The 19,439-nt window shown below is 47.6% G+C and overlaps 1 protein-coding gene across 1 annotated transcript; it reads left to right on the forward strand.

Moving 5' to 3' along the window:
- Positions 1-6,162: 6,162 nt before the first annotated feature.
- kpna6 (karyopherin alpha 6 (importin alpha 7)) lies at positions 6,163-19,392 on the forward strand. The gene is made up of 14 exons (XM_084484696.1): positions 6,163-6,292; positions 7,857-7,990; positions 9,017-9,109; positions 9,266-9,365; positions 9,460-9,554; positions 9,689-9,820; positions 9,898-9,986; positions 11,114-11,213; positions 12,534-12,697; positions 13,065-13,143; positions 13,389-13,514; positions 14,145-14,272; positions 14,367-14,551; positions 14,840-19,392. Exons 1-14 carry the CDS (start codon positions 6,289-6,291, stop codon positions 15,028-15,030), a joined length of 1,620 nt encoding a protein of 539 aa, XP_084340822.1. The 5' UTR covers positions 6,163-6,288; the 3' UTR covers positions 15,031-19,392.
- The last annotated feature ends 47 nt before the right edge of the window (positions 19,393-19,439 follow it).

The following is a 19,439-nucleotide window of genomic DNA, read 5'->3' on the forward strand; positions in this document are numbered from 1 at the left end:
TACAGGGACAGGCAAATCAAAAGATATTCTCACAGTACAATTCACTCATTAATAGGTGACGGATGTAACGGCTGCTGATGGCTAGCAATCAGCAGCTTGTTACATCTGCCCAAATTAGTTAATTTTGTTCACCTTTGTCTATCAATTTAGAGATAAATGTAGAATTGTTTGTATGGGGTTGTGTGTGGATGAGGGCTGGTTGAAGCAGCCCAGGGGATGGGTGAGGCTGCACACGTCTTGCACACCTCTTGCACATTAAGGCTGGCTTTACACGACAACACTCCCGGGTGAAACCAACAAAATATTTTATCTGATGTGCCTTTTGTTTAGACGGCAACAGCATTTTCAGGGCTTAAAAACGCAAAAAAATTAACCCACCCTCCAGAGTGGAAATCTTAGAAACGCTCCACCGTTGCGTTTCCGTCTAAAGGGTTAACAACGCAAAAGTGTGCTCTGAGCTGCTCACGCTGGCTCTCGTCCTGTACTCGTTTACGTCACATCCATGTGCAGTACAGGCAAACCACAACAAATATGTCGGATTTCACACACTTTTGTGTCACCATATGCACGCAGATTCCCACCCAAAGATGCTCGTCTAAACGTGGAATGAAAAGTTGGAACGCAACGCCACTTTTGCGGTTTGTGTTCAGATCGTTGTCGTGTAAAGCCAGCCTAAGTACTCAGCGGCACAGGTTAAACCAGCACGAGCACAAGTGTGTGTGGAGCACCAGGCCATGTATCGTTAACTACAAACGTACAATAAACTGGCTTCAGCACCACCACCCTGCGTCTACAGTATCCTGTGTCTAGAGGAGCCCAGTGAAAGTCACCGAGCTGTTGCAAACTGTTGCACATTGAGTGGCGTGGAGCAATGACCTTGCTACACACCCTCATCCACACACACCTCATAGGTTATATTTTGTGTAAACCCATAAGTGATGTTGTGTATGTACGTTCTCTCTGTTGTTGGAACCCTTGCCCCTTGCCAATATCTTATGCACTTTTTCAACCAAAATTTGCACATATGTGCGGGTTTTTCAACCCTGGAAAACCTACTTAAGATATTAAGGCTATTAACCTCTTTGCCATTGCTAGTGGACGAGCGTGGCTTTCTGTTTCGGCCTCTGTGTGCATGATGTTCCTGTCCAAACGGCCAGCATTTGGAACCAACATCATAGCATCACCCTGGAAAACCGGTTCGACAGCCGGGTGTCATGTCTCTGTCCCCGGTGATGGCAGCTGGAGCTGACGAACACTTGGGACAACTGCAGTCTTTTTTCCTGGGAATGACCTTCCCCACTAAGGACAGATGTGAGATGTTATTGGTTGTCGTGGTTTTTTTTTTACCAATGGGAAAGGTGTTTCAGTTACAACAGGTTATGTAAGTTAAAGTGATGGACAACCTAAAATATCTAAAACATATCACAGAGGAATGTATCTACTACACCACACCTACCACATATCTTGTCAGGAAAATGTATAGAAGGTAAAAAAGTATATTAATATACATCTCAAAGTCAGTTAGGGCGCACTCACACTAGGCAAAGTTGCCCCCCCCCCCCCCCCCCCCCCCCACTGTGCCGCTGGCCTGTGCTCACACTAGGCAATCTCAAATGGGCCTGAGTACGGTTGCCTCTTGTACATAAAGATGCGTATCCGTGCGTGTGCGCGTGTTGGGTCATTAGCATCTGTGCCGTGGCCTGAGCACACCAGTGTACTGATGCCACGGAATTGAACTGACCTTGAGTACGGATGGCGTGCTCACACTAGCCAAACGATCTAGACCTTAGGGGGCAAACGTACTCGGGCACGGTACAGATGGCCTAGTGTGAGTGCACCCTTAAAGTGGTAATGTCCAAGATTTAGATTTTGTTGCCGTTGGCGACACTTTTGGTGATAAGTGGTAATTCCAGAGATACTTAAAGTTTCGCACAACGACACCCAGTTCATAACATTCATAATACTGCAAGCCTGTTTGAAGGAATAGAAGGAAATTGATGAACACAATCTTGTTCAATTGTAATGGATTTCATGGAACATAATCTGATGCTCAATGCAGTATTTGATAACCCTTAATAATGTAATAATAAAATTAAGGAGTAAATGATGGATCTGCTGTCCAGCACTTTAATGTATGTTGAAATCGTCTGAAGTTATATTTGTTAGGCCTATTCATGTATAACAGTAATATGAAGTTGGAGAGATTTAAAGGGTCCAGTAATAGAAAGGCTACAAGATGTAGCCTATTCAAACAAAAACAGACCCTATCCAGCGGGTTTGATTGGCTTGTAAGGTTTACAGAGTTACTTCCTCCCATGCCATGTGTTCCTCAATTACTGTCTGTGTACAATGATTGTTCTATATTGATCCCGGCTTTGTTTACTTCATCCACTCTACCAGTGTCCCTAAGTGTTTCGTAATCTCTCTCTCTCTCTCTCTCTCTCTCTCTCTCTCTCTCTCTCTCTCTCTCTCTCTCTCTCTCTCTCTCTCTCTCTCTCTCTCTCTCTCTCTCTGACATCAGTTGGTGTAATGCATTCTCAGCCTGCACTCTGGTATCGTTTGCAATGTAACAACATTATCCAAGGCCAAGGCTGGAAGACAATGTTATCAAGCAAGATACACACATACTGTGTTATAGGACTTGGAGGATTTCAATTGAAAATCCATAAACAACGTTCAATGCGCCTGTTGAAACGTAAAACGGTCTGAGTGACTCCCATCTCCCTTCCACATTCACACACGTATATACTGTATGTGTATATATGTACATATATGTGTACTGTATATATGTACACACAAACAGGCACACACCTTATCATTTTGGCCTGTCTATTGGACAGGGACTGCTATCTGTCGCCCTCTCAATGTTAGCAGCAATGGGTCTCAAAGGGTCCAATAACAAATCCAGTCTCCGATCTTTAAACATGAGACCGGTCCTGATTAAAAGGTGTTATGTCACACCACTGGTGTAAAGGTCTCTGGTTCCACAGCCTTTGGTTTAATTATTTCTGACACTTCCCGCATGGAGGACATCTACCACTACTGCGTATATATCATTTTTCTGTGAAGGGGGCAAAATGAGACACGATTACTATTCAAATGCCTCTCACCAATCTCTCTCTCTCCCACAAAAGGATTGATGGAATGATCCTCGAAAGGATTTGAAAAACCACCTATTCAGCATTTGTCTTATCGGCCGTGACACCGGAAGGGCGGAGGACAAGCAGACACAGACAATGTTGGGGGGGGGGGGGGGGGGGGGGGGGTTGGAGATAGAGAGACACACACAGAGGGGGAGAGAGACACACACAGAGGGAGAGAGAGAGACACACAGAGGGAGAGAGAGAGACACACACACATACACACACACAGAGGGGGAGAGAGACACACACAGAGGGAGAGAGAGAGACACACACACACACACACACACACAGAGGGGGAGAGAGACACACACACTCACAGAGGGAGACAAAGACACACACACACACACACACACACACACTGAGGGGGAGAGAGAGAGACACACACACACACACACACACAGGGGGAGAGAGAGACACACACACACACAGAGGGAGAGAGTAACAGAGAGAGAATACAGTACAAGGGAGAATGAGTGGTGCTAAAAGAGTGAGTGGCTCATCAGTATAACAGAAGGGAGGGTTAACGCGCGTTGAATGAATTCTCCACGCCTCACGCTATGAAGACATATATCCTCGTTCCTATTCATACCCCACATGCGCTGACACACCTCTCCCTCCCTCCCTCTCTCCCTCCCTCCCTGTGGCGATATCCGTCTCAGCCTTATTACTCTCTCTGAGCAGAGCCCCTCGCTCTCATACGACGCCCTGCAGTTGTTACCTCCCGTGAGCACCCTCCTGTTCCCCGCTCCTCTCCGCTCAGCAGAACCCCCTTGTTATCATCATGGTGTTTAATTGAATAAGGGGGAGGTTTAAAAAGCAAGCACGCATGTAATGGAAACAGCACAATTAAAATCTAATTTCAAAGATAATTGGTTTAATTCAGTAAGCAGTCAGGATCCCTGTTTATTATGAACCTCCTTTTAGTTTCCTATATGTTATTTATTTGATATGAGCTAGATTTTAGCCTCTGTTTTTATCCACCTTATTTCATGCTAAACAATGCGTGCCACCATGACGACGACTCCGGTTTCCCATTTCTGGTTAGAAGAGAGAATACGTGGCTGGTAGTACTTTAGTGCGAGGATGAATTCAGTGTGTAGCCATGCCGTCGACTTGCCATTTTGACCTAATGTAATATATAACTTTTAAAACTATTGCTGTAGCCTTCAAGATATGCGCTAGTGGTGCAAATGTGCTAGCCGCTATGTAAACTGCACTCAATGGGAAATGGAAAACCGTCGGGCAACAATGAATCATGGGAAATAGAACAGTCGCAGAATAAGGTGAATAGCCTGGCGTCTTGCTTATTGCCCGCCACCAGAGATCTAAGGTCCCTTTGATATGCTCTAACAAGTGCATGATTGAAAGCATGCTGTTGTTGTGTCCAGGAAAGCATGATCCTGAGTACCACACTAAAATATACCACAATAACAACATCTCTGGTGGTTAACAAACTGACAATTGGACTTTGGGCAGAGTGTGAAAGACCAATGGAAGAATTCCAACCATATTCTCCATGCTGACCCTCCATTAACCTCTGCTTCTGTGCCAGAGCAGGCCTGGCAACTCTTTATTTATATGAGCAATAAACATCTATACAAGCTATTTATATGCCTTCTTGCTCACTTCTTGCTCCCTTGATTTCATTACACAGGACGTCTGTGCCGTTGACTAATGGATAGCCTTTGCTTCTCTCCAGAAGGACTGCGCACTGTGTGATCTCTTTAGGCCAGGCTGACTGAATAGGAACCAGAACTCCCTGTGGGTGGGAGGCCCCGGCGGCCACAGCGGCCCCAGAGGCCCCAGCCTTTAGCGGGGCCCATTTGAAGCGGCGGCTGGTCTCGCTCCTGGTCCTGTGTCACTTAGCACAAGTGGGGGAGCTCCGTCCCAGCATGCCATAACCCAGTGCCGGCCCTTCCACCAGTAGCCACCATACCCCCAGCGGGAGGCATGGCCTGATGAGGCTCTGACCAAAGCCAGTGGATCCACTTTAAACCGACAGGAATGATGGTCAATATTAGTTTCTTGTTTGCTGAGAAATTGTAATCAATATTCTTCTTTTTTTTTGTGGTTCTTGCTGAAGTTGGCGTGACCTGCGAAAAGAAAATCCATTGTGGAATATGAGAGCGCCTGATGGTGGTGAAAGCACTATCACTGCATTCATCTGTACAACATTGCCCCCTAAAGCTTCTCCTCAGCGCCTCACACGAGGTCCCTGAAGACAACGGGGTCTGAAAACAGCAGAGGTATTCACCACTACTCTGCCAGACTCATTCTGTCCTGGCACCTCATCTCAATTGTTCTCCCACATCCAGTGTGCGGGGAAGGGAAACAGATGTTCAGACGTCCTCCAGGAGGTGCAGATCCGGACAGACAGATCTGGAAGAAGCATGCTGCATTCTTTTTATAGAGACATGGGTTCAAATCCCACCCCAGACTAAGCATAAGTGAAGCTAATTGGAGGTAATAAATTAATGTGTGTATATCATGTGTCACATTGCAATGACGCCTACATTTTGTACATTTCAGAAGTATAGGAGCGTATGAATAGTATTGGTAGTAATGGTATTTCGGTCATAATAATTAATTGTGAAATAATTTGTCATTATGGGTTCACATTGTGGTGTTTGAAACTGCCACAGCGTTTCTCCTGTGAGACGTTGCCAAACTAAGTTTTGATAGGTCTAGGTTACGGTATGTTTAGGAAGTATCGTCAGCCAAGCCATTGATGCATTCTGAAGAATAAGCCGTATAACTACCTATAAATATCATCCAGACACCTGCAAGGCCACCACAACAACAGTGACTTGGAGGTGGGCGTTAGTTTTTTATTGATATGTTCTCTAGTATCTCTTTAATAATTGAAACACGGGAAACCCCTTGATTGAATGCACAATGACACAATTCTAAAATATAAAACCACACCATCGGTCTAACTTAATTCTGAGAAGACTTTATCAGGGGGCTGCAGTGAGTGGGGTCGCTGCGCCCCCTGGCGGCTGAAGATCACCTGCTTGACGGCTGCTGTCCTCCAGTGTTGACACGACGGATTGCTTTCAGGAGCAACCTCTGGAAAGCTTCAGGAGGAAGGATTTCTACGATTTATTTCTACGAAACTTGAGGAAAACGTTTGATTAAAGACAAAATGGGTAAGGTAGTAAGACCTTGGAATGAATGATTAAAGACAAAATGGGTAAGGTAGTAAGACCTTGGAATGAATGTGTGTATTAATTGTGTTCCTTAGTCCTCTGATGGCAGTGAGTCCACTAGCAGCTAGCTAGCGGCGCCCTGTAGCGGGAGCTAATGCGTGTAGCAGGCTCATGTCAACACAGTCATGCACATGCAGTGATGCCAAATTACATGTTTAATGCGCATTGTATCAAGACAACCTCGGATGGAAGTACCACAGTGGAGATGGGTCGACGGAAGCGGAGTTTACGATTAAATTAGTAACGCACCCCGCTAGCGGCTAACGCTAGCCTGCTAGCCTGCTAACGGCTAATGCGGCTGTCAGCCTCTATTTTTAAAACTGTCCAACAACTAAATAACATGACGTCAGCTAAAACCTTTTCCGCTGTTTGGCAATAACGTTTGACACCGAACGGACAAGTCTAGGGAAACGGTGTTAGCCCGTCAACTAACAGACGTATATCAATATTTAAATCCTGCGTTACAATCCAGCGTGGGCGTTTGTTGACATGTGACCCAGATGAGGATAGACCAGGCCACCTGGACTACAAGTCTATGATAATAGACCAGTCCACCTGAACTACATGTCTGGTCTCTAAGGATAGACAAGTCCAGCTGAACTACAGGCCTGACCCCCTGGTCTCTGAGGATAGACCAGTCCAGCTGAACTACAGGCCTGACCCCTGGTCTGCCCTTATCACATTTAAAACCCAGTCTCAGTGTTCCGTGCCTTACATACTTGATAAAAACACGTCACTTACTACAATGGAGTAGTAAGTCGACTTCATGTTTTTTCCCTTACTCGACAGGTGTCCATGCGGCACTATCACCTTGACTAAAGTTCATAAGTGAGTCATATTAAGCAGGCTATGACACTATGGCATGTTGCACTTCCATACAGCTAGCTGTAAAGTCTGTTCCTGACCATGGTCTACTGCTGAGCAGAACCCTTTTATTGAAGGCTATCATTACAATGTTAATCAATCTTATTATACAATCTTAATATAAATGATCTCAACGTTAGCATTGCTCTTTAACTATCTTCCTACAGTTCCTAAGTTATCCTACCAATAGGTCTTTAGGAATGTGATAGTATCAGCTCAGTCATGTGTTGCCATGAAATACAACAAGAGTATACGTTAATGTGGGGAATGGATATTGTGTGAGATATTCTATGCAGTCAATAAACTCTGCTGCTGTTAATCGTTTTTTTGGAGAGGCAGAAATACCCTGATGTCGGCCGAAAGCTGTTTAATCTCTGGCCAGAGATGGAGGATTTAGACGTTTTCTTATATTGCTGCAAGCATAAAATATAGGCAAAAACATTCCAAGTTGCAAACCTCATGTAAAGTTAACCCCCCCCCCCCCCCCCTCATCTTGTTTCCTCAACGGTACCTAATTTTAGTTTTAGGTGGGGTTGGAGAAACGTGAGACACGTCAGTCAAATACCCTGCGCCCCTAAGACACATGCTACCAGCTTCTCATTCTACCGTGTGTGTGTGTGTGTGTGTGTGTTCTCCGCAGAACCGTCAGCCAGTCCTGCCAAGGATACCTGCCGGATGAACCGCTACAAGAACAAGGCCCTGAACCCCGAGGAGATGCGGCGCCGGCGGGAGGAGGAGGGCCTCCAGCTCAGGAAGCAGAAACGAGAGCAGCAGGTGGTCACAGACTCCATAGAGGGCCCCTGGTCCAGGGCGGGGCGTGGCCCTCATGATGTAGGGCCCAGTAGGTCGTGGCCCTCATGATGTAGGGCCCAGTAGGTCGTGGCCCTCATGATGTAGGGCCCAGTAGGTCGTGGCCCTCATGATGTAGGGCCCAGTAGGTCGTGGCCCTCATGATGTAGGGCCCAGTAGGTCGTGGCCCTCATGGTGTTCTGCATGATGTAGGGCCCCGTAGGTCGTGGCCCTCATGATGTAGGGCCCAGTAGGTTGTGGCCCTCATGGTGTTCTGCATGATGTAGGGCCCCGTAGGTCGTGGCCCTCATGGTGTAGGGCCCCGTAGGTCGTGGCCCTCATGGTGTTCTGCATGATGTAGGGCCCCGTAGGTCGTGGTCCTCATGATGTAGGGCCCAGTAGGTTGTGGCCCTCATGGTGTTCTGCATGATGTTGGGCCCAGTAGGGCGTTGCCCACTCAGCAATTATCAATAATAATAATCACAATTCTCGTAGTATTATTGAAGATCTCAGTCCTATTTGGAGCCATGCAGAACGTTAATCCGTGACCTGAATGGTCCAACCTTTGCCTCAATTTATTGAGGTTGCAGACCACATTCTTCACAACAATGCTGTGAATAAGAGGTTAGAAGATGAGTGTTACGGTGTCTCTTAAGCCTCTACTATATCCAGTTTGATGCGGTATTGCACCTTGTGCAATTGTGCTGTGAGAATATGAGTCAGGCGTTTCACGGTTAGCGTTATAGAATACAACAACACCGCATTATAAACAGTGTGGCTGCAGTATCTGACTGCCGGCGCAACGCTGCATCTTAATGTGGGGAAAAGGCTGAAACCGGTTTTTCTTCAGTGCAAATATTTTTATAATTTCTCAATGAACTGGTGACTTTCAGATGAGTTTGGCTGTATTGTTTTGCTCAAAATAAAGTAGTAAATTCTACAGGAAGTACGTGCGTGTGCTTTTGTGTCCAATGTCATTGTGACGTGACCCATATCCCTTCTGAGTCTCAGCTCTTCAAGAGGCGAAACGTGGACATGCTCAGTGAAGAGGCGGCCATGTTTGAGAGCCCCCTGGTGGACTCCTACCTCAACTCACCTGTCACGGTGAGCTCCACACAAACAGCTACGCAACTAAGGCATATCTCAACACAGACTCATGCCTGGTTCTTTGTCCATATTTAGTTTCAGTTCTGGTGGCCAATGTGGGTTGAGAACTCTGGGATAGGTAGTTTCTGAGCTGGTTTGCTTGTGGTTTGTCAGGAAGGGGTGATCACCAGAGAAATGGTGGAGATGCTGTTCTCAGAAGACCCAGAGCTCCAGCTAAGCACCACGCAAAAGTTCCGAAAGCTACTCTCCAAAGGTAATCCACACCTGACGTGTTGCCTGTTGGGATGAGTCAATGTGTTCGATCATAGCATCTCACGCCTCATTTTGTATTGGTTCATCCATCTCAGAGCCCAACCCCCCGATTGATGAGGTCATCAACACACCTGGGCTTGTGGAGCGCTTCGTGGAGTTCCTGAAGCTGAGCGTCAACTGCACATTACAGGTACACTCACTCACTCACTCACTCAGACACAAAGACAGACATACATTCACATGCACATACAGGTACAGACATTCACACGCACACACACACCCTTTTCACTTCTGCCAGGGTCTCATGTGTTCTTTTCCCGGTAGTTTGAGGCTGCGTGGGCGCTGACCAACATCGCGTCGGGAACCTCCATGCAGACGAAGACGGTGATCGAGGCCGGGGCGGTGCCCGTCTTCATAGAGCTCCTCAACTCTGACTTTGAGGATGTCCAGGAGCAGGTAATGACCGGGCTGGTGTTCCTCACTGCGCCTGTTGAACCCAGTGCTCTAACCACCTGCTGTGCTTGTTCACTCAGGCTGTGTGGGCCCTGGGTAACATCGCTGGGGACAGTGCGGTGTGCCGGGACTATGTGCTGAACTGCAACATCCTCCCACCACTATTAATGTAAGTTGGTCTCTTTTGCCCCACACTCACATTTGTACCAGCCTATACATTGTGTACAACCATCCCATCATTACTCTTTGGTGCACAGATCAAGTGTCAGATCAAATCAATGACAGTAAAAGAGGGATTAATGGTTTACATGAGAATAATATCAGAAGCAGCACCCCTACATGATAGCAGACCACCACAGCCTGAACCAAATCACCTTAAGGGGCAGTGCTCTGCCTTGTTAAGTTACGTACATATGCTACTGAAATCAAAGGGATGACGCCTTCAGAAAGGATCTTAACGTTCCTAAAGATCTTTCTACTGGAGCCACTCTACATGTTTTGAAAACTTTAAACACAACACTTTTGTTCAGTTAAAGGATAATTCCGGTACTTTGCACTTTGAGCCCCCTTTCTGGGTTGTCTAGGATGAAATAGAGTGGAAGACTCATTGCTCGTTGACCGGAAACGAAAAGGGGGGCTGTTTACGTTTGGTTGTAGTCTTTTCGCTCGGTTCTAGCCCTAATGTTGAGGACTACAACCAAACATAAACAGCCCCCCTTTCCGTTTACGGTCAACGAGCAATGAGTCTTCCAACAGAAATCAATGGGATTTACAAAAAGCCAAATAAAACACAACAGAAACTGTATTTCTGTATTTCTACGATACTTGATTTGGAACATCAACAAACACCACTAACCACTCGCTGAGTTGCACATTTCTGAAAACAAACATTTAGGGTTGTTTTAAGGACAGGTTTGTGAATGCCCGTAGCCAGCCATTCTGAAGCAGGCCGGGGCGATTCTAAATTAGCCAAATACCTGAGACAGGACCAATCGTCAAAATTTCTGTGTCAATTTCATCCTAGACAACCCAGAAAGTGGGCTCCTTTAACTACTGCTAGCCAAGATGTGTTAGCCGATGACTCATTTCAGATCCTCGCCTCCAGCAACACTCTTGGTCGAAAAAAACATTTGAGGTGAATGAAGGGTAGACCCACTGTTCCCGCGTACTGGAGCTGGTGTGCTATCAGACAGAATGAAGTCTAACATGAGACCAGGGACATCCACAAGGCGGTCATACACGGCCTGGGCAGAGATGTGATGAGCCCAGTGGTCACTGTTTGGACTCTCCTGTCAGGCTTCTGACCAAATCCACCAGACTGACCATGACCAGGAACGCCGTCTGGGCGCTGTCCAACCTGTGTCGAGGGAAGAACCCACCGCCCGCCTTCGAAAAGGTCAGTCCTGTTCTCTCCTCTCCATGGGGACCAGGCCGCCGTAGCCTTTCTACTTCTTATGGATTGTGTGTGTGTGTGTGTGTGTGTGTGTGTGTGTGTGTGTGTGTGTGTGTGTGTGTGTGTGTGTGTGTGTGTGTGTGTGTGTGTGTGTGTGTGTGTGTGTGTGTGTGTGTGTGTGTGTGTGTCACCCAGCTCTATATCTGACTCTGTGTGCACTGTATGGCTGGGCGATATGGACCAAAAGTCATATCTCGATATTTTCGCTGTGCTTTCATTTCCAGCCTGCCTGCGTCGCTCTGCTCGTTGCAAACTCAATCCTAAATTTGGGTGTAGGCCAGGGTAGCTAAACATTTTAAAATGAGTCAGTCAAAAACAGTCAGAGCAAGATGTGGCAAATGATTTGACGGACATGTTTCGCACTGAAGGGGATTTGAAAATGTGACGGAGTGGAAGAGCGGGGCTGGGGCAGAGTGTGTGTGAGCCAGAGGCAGAGCGGGACACTCTGAGAGAGATAAGCAGAGCAGAGTCCTGCATGGGTCTTATTTTGTAAATCCGCACCCGCCCGTACCCGCAATACTTAAAACCGCATCTGACCGTGTTCTGACAGTAGTGCGAATTACATTCCACACCCGACCAGACCCGCTTTAAATTGATACCGACCCACACCCGTAGGAAAATTAGACACATTAGATGGAACGCCGGAGAATTACACTATCATGTGTTTGGTGTGGTGCTTTAGATTGCTGTGCAAAAGGGTTAGGGTTAGGGTTAAGCACATCATTAAGCACATCATCCACTGTGGACGGTTTTAGTTGCTCTGCTCCTGAATATCATATCCAGCACCGGAGAAGTCTCACTTGCTTGCTGCGCTGGATGCGCGAGGATAAATCTGGCAATCTGAGCAATATTGGGAAATGAACAGCCGTGCTCTCCCCACCACGATAACGCACCAAAAGAGTCATCTTTAGGTGTTTTGTAATCAGTGTAAGCAGCAACTTCGTCCCGAGTCTCATGACTGGAATCCTCTACGTCCAATAGTGCACTCCGCTGACACTCGAGCTCATCATTTTGAAATGCAGGCATATTTTGTAGATGTGTCACCAATAATGATTTTTTTATTTGCACGTGAGGCCTTGACAATTGAAATCGCGAAACCCGCGACCGACCCTCGTTGTTCAGGCGCCCGACCCGCACCCGTGTCCGACACGGGACATTATTATTATTATTATTTACCGCCCAGCTCTGTACCTGACCCTGTGTGTGTTGATGCGTGCCGCCCAGCTCTGTATCTTACTGTGTGTGTGTGTGTGTGGCGCCCAGGTGTCCCCCTGTCTCCCGGTGCTGTCCAGGCTCCTGTTCAGCAGCGACCCCGACCTGCTGGCGGACGCCTGCTGGGCCCTGTCCTACCTCTCAGACGGACCCAACGACAAGATCCAGGCCGTCATCGACTCGGGGGTCTGCCGGCGCCTGGTGGAGCTGCTGATGTCAGTTAGTCTGCAGACAGACTCGTACAGTTCAAACCTCTTTTACCTTCACCTCCAACTATCGGGAACAAATCATAAAGTGTGACTAGTCGGAAAATGAAAGGGGTGGTGATTTATTTTGATCTGATTTAAAATTTTAATTAAAAAAAAAATAATGTTTTGTTCAGTGCATAAAGTGCACTGTATTATATATGTTTGGTATGGGGCATTAAGTGCACCGCCAACAAATCCTGTATGAATCATCATGCCATGGGTGTGTTCTGTCTGGGTGTAAACGCTATCACATCAGATCATCTGCTCCAAGTGTTTTTTTTATCTTCATCCACTTCCACCTCCACGACCCCTGACTCCGCCCTCTCCTCTGCAGGCACAGCGACTATAAGGTGGCCTCTCCTGCTCTGAGAGCTGTGGGGAACATTGTGACCGGGGACGACATCCAGACACAGGTGAGCAGAGCGCTCCGCATTAGGAGGGTTGTAGAAGGTACTCCTCCATTTCTTTTAAATGTTCCTATGTTCCCATAATATATTTGTTTCAGTGTTTTATAGTTTTCTAGCCTGTTGGCTACGAGGTCCCACCACATTCCTGGTGCCCTGCATCAGTCCTGGCTTCAGCCTCAGACTGCAGGCTGAAGCCAGTGGGTGGTGTAAAGCCTCCAGCCAGGGTCACTGTGTGTGTGTTCTCCGTGAAGGTGGTGTTGAACTGCTCAGCGCTGCCCTGCCTGCTGCACCTCCTCAGCAGCGCTAAAGAGTCCATCCGCAAAGAAGCCTGCTGGACCATCTCCAACATCACCGCCGGGAACCGAGCGCAGATCCAGGTGTGGCCTCAGAGCTAGCTACAGGTGTTACCATGGCTACAGAGCTCGGATACAGGTGTTACCATGGCTACAGAGCTTGGATACAGGTGTTACCATGGCTACAGAGCTCGGATACAGGTGTTACCATGGCTACAGAACTCAGATCCAGGTGTTACCATGGCTACATAGCTCGGATACAGGTGTTACCATGGCTACAGAGCTCGGAATACAGGTGTTACCATGGCTACAGAGCTCCTCAGATACAGGTGTTACCATGGCTACAGAGCTCCTCAGATACAGGTGTTACTATGGCTACAGAGCTCAGATACAGGTGTGGCTACAGAGCTCGGATACAGGTGTTACCATGGATACATAGCTCGGATACAGGTGTTACCATGGCTACAGAGCTCGGATACGGGTGTGGCTACAGAGCTCGGATACAGGTGTTACCATGGTTACAGAGCTCAGATACAGGTGGTACCATGGCAGCACTGGTTCCAGTGGTTTGAGATTGGTTAAAAAAAGGATATCCCACAAGGACCTGGAGGTCTCGATTATCTGCTTGATATTCGGAGAGACGAGGCAGGAGAGTAGATCCAAAAACAAAGGGATGGGGAAGTCTTTATCTCCTCCTCTCTGCCCTTCCCCCAGACGGTGATCGACGCCAACATCTTCCCGGTGCTCATCGACATCCTGCAGAAGGCGGAGTTCAGGACCAGGAAGGAGGCGGCCTGGGCCATCACCAACGCCACCTCGGGAGGAACGCCCGAGCAGATCAGGTCATCAGAGCTTCACTACACCTGTTAACCTTATTCATTCATTACACCTGTTATTGGAAGACCATAACCTGTTCTTATAACACCTGTTATAAAGGTACCTGGTGAACCTGGGCTGCATCAAGCCGCTGTGTGACCTGCTGACCGTCATGGACTCCAAGATCGTGCAGGTGGCTCTGAACGGCCTGGAGAACATCCTGCGGCTGGGGGAGCAGGAGGCCAAGCAGGAGACCAGCGGAGCAGGGGTCAACCCCTACTGCAGCCTCATCGAGGAGGCCTACGGTCAGCTCACTCACTCTCTCTCTCGCTCTCTCTCTCTCTCTGCTGGTCCACATACTCTCTCTGCTGGTCAACACACGCATGACCCGATGGGGGGTTGGGGGGGTCATCAGTGAGGGATGGACGCTAGCGAACACGTCTCGTCACGTCCCGTAGCATTTAAACATGTATGTGGAGGAATGATTCAGAAAATAGGCATGATGATACTATTTCATAAAATGAGATGAGGAACATGGAAACGGTTTAGGCCCCATCATTGTTAAATCAGACTCCTTTGTTTGTGCTCTTCAGGTCTGGACAAGATCGAGTTCCTCCAGAGCCACGACAACCAGGAGATCTACCAGAAGGCCTTCGACCTGATTGAGCACTACTTCGGCGTGGAGGAGGACGACGTGGCTGGCCTGGCGCCGCAGGTGGACCAGGCCGGCCAGCAGTTCCTCTTCCCCCAGCAAGAGGCCCCCATGGAGGGCTTCCAGCTATAACTCCCCCCGCCCCCCATCCTCCAGGGTACATCCAGAGGGCACCCTGGTACCATCTGACACCCTCCCTCTCTCCCATGTGTGGAGTCGCATCTCCCCCATCTACCTTTCCCCCTGCCCCATCCTGCAGCCTCCTGTCGGGCCTGCTTGTTGCAGGGAGCGCTGACCTCTACAGTGACCTTTAAACAATCCTACGTAGTCTGAAGAAATACACAACTCAAACGGTTACTGTGAGGACACAATCACCTCGACAAAGGCCATCGCGTGCAAGTACGTCGTGGCTTCAATGCACATGTGACGACATCTCTTCTCCATGCTGATATCCCGTGGTTCATAGGGGTCCCTGTCAGGCTTCCTCTCTCTGGCTCAGGGGCCTCTTCCTGCTCTGAGGACCCCTCGTGGAGATCTCTGAGGGGCGTGAGGTCGCATGGCCCAAAATAGATTAATTCATGGTCATTTCTGTTCCTCGAGGGAGGGTTGTTTAATCATGCTTTCTCTTCCTATCTTCTGCGTTTGTCCTGAGGATTTGTTTGGTAGCCCTCCTGGTTTCTGGGTGTGGAGCAGCGTTTGGTTTCTGCTACAGTGGCCGTAGATTCAGGGCTGGTCTCACGAGGTAAGAGATGAACAGCCTCTAGGGGACTGCGCTCCTCCCCATGGCAACACTGGGAAAGGGCGGGGCTAGTCCAACAGAGGCGGAGCCACGCTCGCCATTTTGAGTTGACGGGTTTTGTTACTCCCTGATTTTGCTTTCCAGATAGTGGGATAGAGTGGGGGGGTGTGGTTGAAGGTGATGAAGTAGGATGTAATTAGATTGAGATGGTTCAGGTTTGGAGGGTGGTGTTAAGGGGGGGGGGGATCTAATGTTCGTGGTGTGCCGTGTTATTAATAATGAACCCTTTGGATTATGAAGTTCTCTTGACTAATAAGATAGAGCATGGCTGGTGGTCAGCCTGCGGGGGCGGGGTGTGTTACCGGGACTCCGTGGGGGGCGTCATAAGGTGCATGCATTTCTACGGTGATATCAAGCCTCAGACCTGTAGGTTAGTTACAGAGGTGTCATGGAGGGCAAACAGGTGTCACTCACAAAACCAATAATGGCTCTGCTTCTTCTACGCAGCAGGGCGCATGGGCAGTGGTCCCTCAGTGATGTCTTTACTGTTGGAGTCTGCCACCTGGTACCTAAAGGAGCAGACTCATGATGAGTGTTACGTTGACTGTTTGCCAGACAGGACACCTCTGTCAAGGGTCTGTTAGCGTGGCTCTGCTGCGACCCCTCCCCTGTCGTGTGTCCGAGGGTCTCCTGCATGGCGTTTATGACCCGACTCCAAGTCACACAATATCCCTGGCCAAACTCGGAGGCGGACTCGTACTACACAATAAGAGTGTCACTGCAGTGGTACACCTGGAGGATTACAACTGGATGGGTTGCATCTAGTGGGTGGTTTTTGAGTTACTTATTTTGGTGCTGGTGTAGTCCCAGTGGTGGCGATGGTGTATTGTACAGCAGTTGATAGATATCTAACCTTATGCATTCTTGGTTACCTTTATTGTGGAGAATGGCATTGACAACTGGTGATGATGTTGCATGGGTCCATTGTAATATGTAAAGGTGTGGGTATATATTCATACCACTGGCTTACAACGTGTAGTACCATCTAGGGTCTGGCTAGGGATATGTCTTAGGTGATGAGCCTAAACCTCCAAAACAAAACTTAAGATGTATAGAGCACACATTACACGCACACTTGCATACAACACCAGCAGACACTGCACACACACCTCACCCATGAGTGGCCGCTCGCATTTGAAAATGGTTTGCTTGATTACAGGTTTTACAGTGCACTCCTCTCCAAGGGGGGGGGGGAAGGGGGAAAGCTATGCACACGTTATTCTGTTCCTCTGTCAAAATGACCTGTATTCTAGGATACCTTTCTCATTTGCAGAGCCACTTGACATGAGAGGATTTTAGCCTCATAAACCCTGATCCCAGGTCAGCTGCCCGTCTACTGCGGGTCACCACAGGCTCACTGGGGGAGGCCCAGCGGAACTGGGATCAGCGTTTCTCTGGGCACAACAGTCTGCTAGTGTGATGTTTGACTGACAGGCACTGCGTGAAGACGGATATATTAATTTTATATTATGACCCCCTTAAGCAGCGCTTATTGTGTGGATTTAACCCCACTGCTGGGGCTCAGCGTGCAGGCTTGACTGTGGTTTTGGTCTGAGCTCAATCCAGTGCACACACACACACACACACACGTTTCATCAGATTCTAATTGTTGAACATAAATTGGTGATCCATCCGGCCCAAAGACACCCTGTGTGTTCTCCACCCAACAGCAGCAGCAACACGGTTTAATGGCAGGGGAGACACAGCGCTGGGCAGCCGTCCGGCGCTGTTTGTTTCTCTCTGCCGGTCTGAAGATCCACAGTAAACGTGTTCCTACTAGACTGGAGAGGTTCACTCGTGGAAGTTGTCGAGCGAGCGGTTTATCATGCCGCGTCGCTCACGGCATAAACGGCAGCAGCGTCTGCCGAGCAGCATTTATATCGATGGACTTTGGTTTCATTTCCACTTCTGGTCAAGCGCCTCAAAGAATGCCAGAGTGGCAAAGAAAACATGCTAACGAAAGAAGAATCTATAAAAAAATAAAATATTTATATTTTAAGAAATGCACTCCTATTCACTAAAGTGCCAAACCCGACCAACAACAGACTGAGATTCCTAGGTTTCTGACTGATACTCTTTTTTTCCTTTTTATTTTCTTCTTTTTGTCCTTTTTGTACTTGAATGTGCACACATTTTGTGCAAAACATTGCTGCTCTCCTTATCTCCACATTTTCATGATATTGCCATTTATTCTTTCTATAAGTGGCATTCTTCACCAAACAGGAAGTAAATCAGGACGCAGGATGTGACTTCATCATTCGGGGCAACAAAGGGCTTAATGATTGCATCACATTGCGAGCTCGGAGTTGTGCCCCACTTCTTCCAGTGGTGTTGTGTTTGCGGCTCAGGGTGACCCCACCGCCCCGGCTGTCCCAGTGACACGGTGACATTGGCTGACCCACTGGGTCGACTGGGTTATTTAACATTAGGTTCATCACTGCGGCCAATATCCACCTTCCAACACTGTTCAGAAAAGGTTTGTTGCCTCTTCTCAAGAGCACAAGATGCATGGCTGTGATCCTCAGCCAGGCTGGTCCACACATGGTTAGTGCTGCCCTAGTGAGCTGGTGATCTCAGCCAGGCTTGTCCACACATGGTTAGTGCTGCCCAAGTGAGCTGGTTATCTCAGCAAAGTGGACTCCCCTAAGCCCAACATATATTTTAAGGTGTGGTTAGAGCGTTGTATTTCTGTTTGGCAACATGCTGCCGTGTACGTGTTGTTTATGTGGGTCATCAACAAAAGGTTGTTTCTGCTGCGCTAAGTCAACACACTCCTGCAAAGTGCTCTGCGCTCAACACGCCGACTGCAGACTCAACAACCAGAAAGACGGAGCACGTTTTTCATACTTTGAGTTGAAGCAACTGAAGGAACTTCATAATTTTCATAAATGATGCAGTGATTGACATTATAAAAAAAAAAGTAAAACTTGAGCTGATTCTATGTGTATTTTCTGATACTTGGACGTGTATTCTGGTGAACTTCCAATCACTTCTGAGAAGTGGAGAAAGGACCTTCAGGATGTCCTGGTCTCATTAGGGTCTTCAAACAATGGGAGATAGTACATCAAAGGTTTTTGTTAATTTGCTTAGTTTATCTTCCTCCCTAATCAGGATATCCTGGTTTACAATTTTGAATATCTACATCATAGGTAGGATCTTTTTATTTTTTTGTTGGTCATGTTCGTGCGGTTGCAGAATACTGTAGGAGCTGTTCTCTGAGGGGCTGGTTCCAAGGTCTCTATCCCTAGTTAGACATGTCTTCCGTCCTATAGGAGTAACCGTTGATGTCTCTTGTCAAAAAGGAAAGTGATGCTTAGCTTGGTCAAGTAATGTCTATGCTACAAATGTTTACAATGCTATGTGTTTGTGAAATAGGTTTCATGTCATCACGGACCTGCCCTAACTCCCCTTCTCTGCTTCAGTCCTCTCCCGCCCCCTTTTTTAAATGTATTTATTTCTCTTCAGATGACTTTAATGTCTGATCCCATTCTTAACTGTGACTTGACTTTACCGACGGTATGAATGAGTGACGAGATACACTTAGAATGAACATGACACCCAAACATGAACAAAAAAAAATACAAGCATACAAAACCATTAACAATATTAGAAATGTAAAAAAAAAAAAAAAAAAGTATATGAAATTAAAAATTGTCCAATGGAAATGCTGTACAAAACGAATAAAGTTATGTTGCAACCCTTTAGTGCATTTCCGTTTTGTTTGTGTTTGTGTATGATTAAC

The sequence above is a fragment of the Micromesistius poutassou genome (assembly GCF_964030765.1).
Source record: "Micromesistius poutassou genome assembly, chromosome: 20".
NCBI classification, from domain to species: domain Eukaryota; kingdom Metazoa; phylum Chordata; class Actinopteri; order Gadiformes; family Gadidae; genus Micromesistius; species Micromesistius poutassou.

Coding starts and splice junctions, on each gene's coding strand:
- kpna6 (XM_084484696.1), top strand. Junction 11,214..12,533: donor CACCGCCCGCCTTCGAAAAG/GTCAGTCCTGTT, acceptor TGTGGCGCCCAG/GTGTCCCCCTGTCTCCCGGT. Junction 14,552..14,839: donor CCTCATCGAGGAGGCCTACG/GTCAGCTCACTC, acceptor TGTGCTCTTCAG/GTCTGGACAAGATCGAGTTC.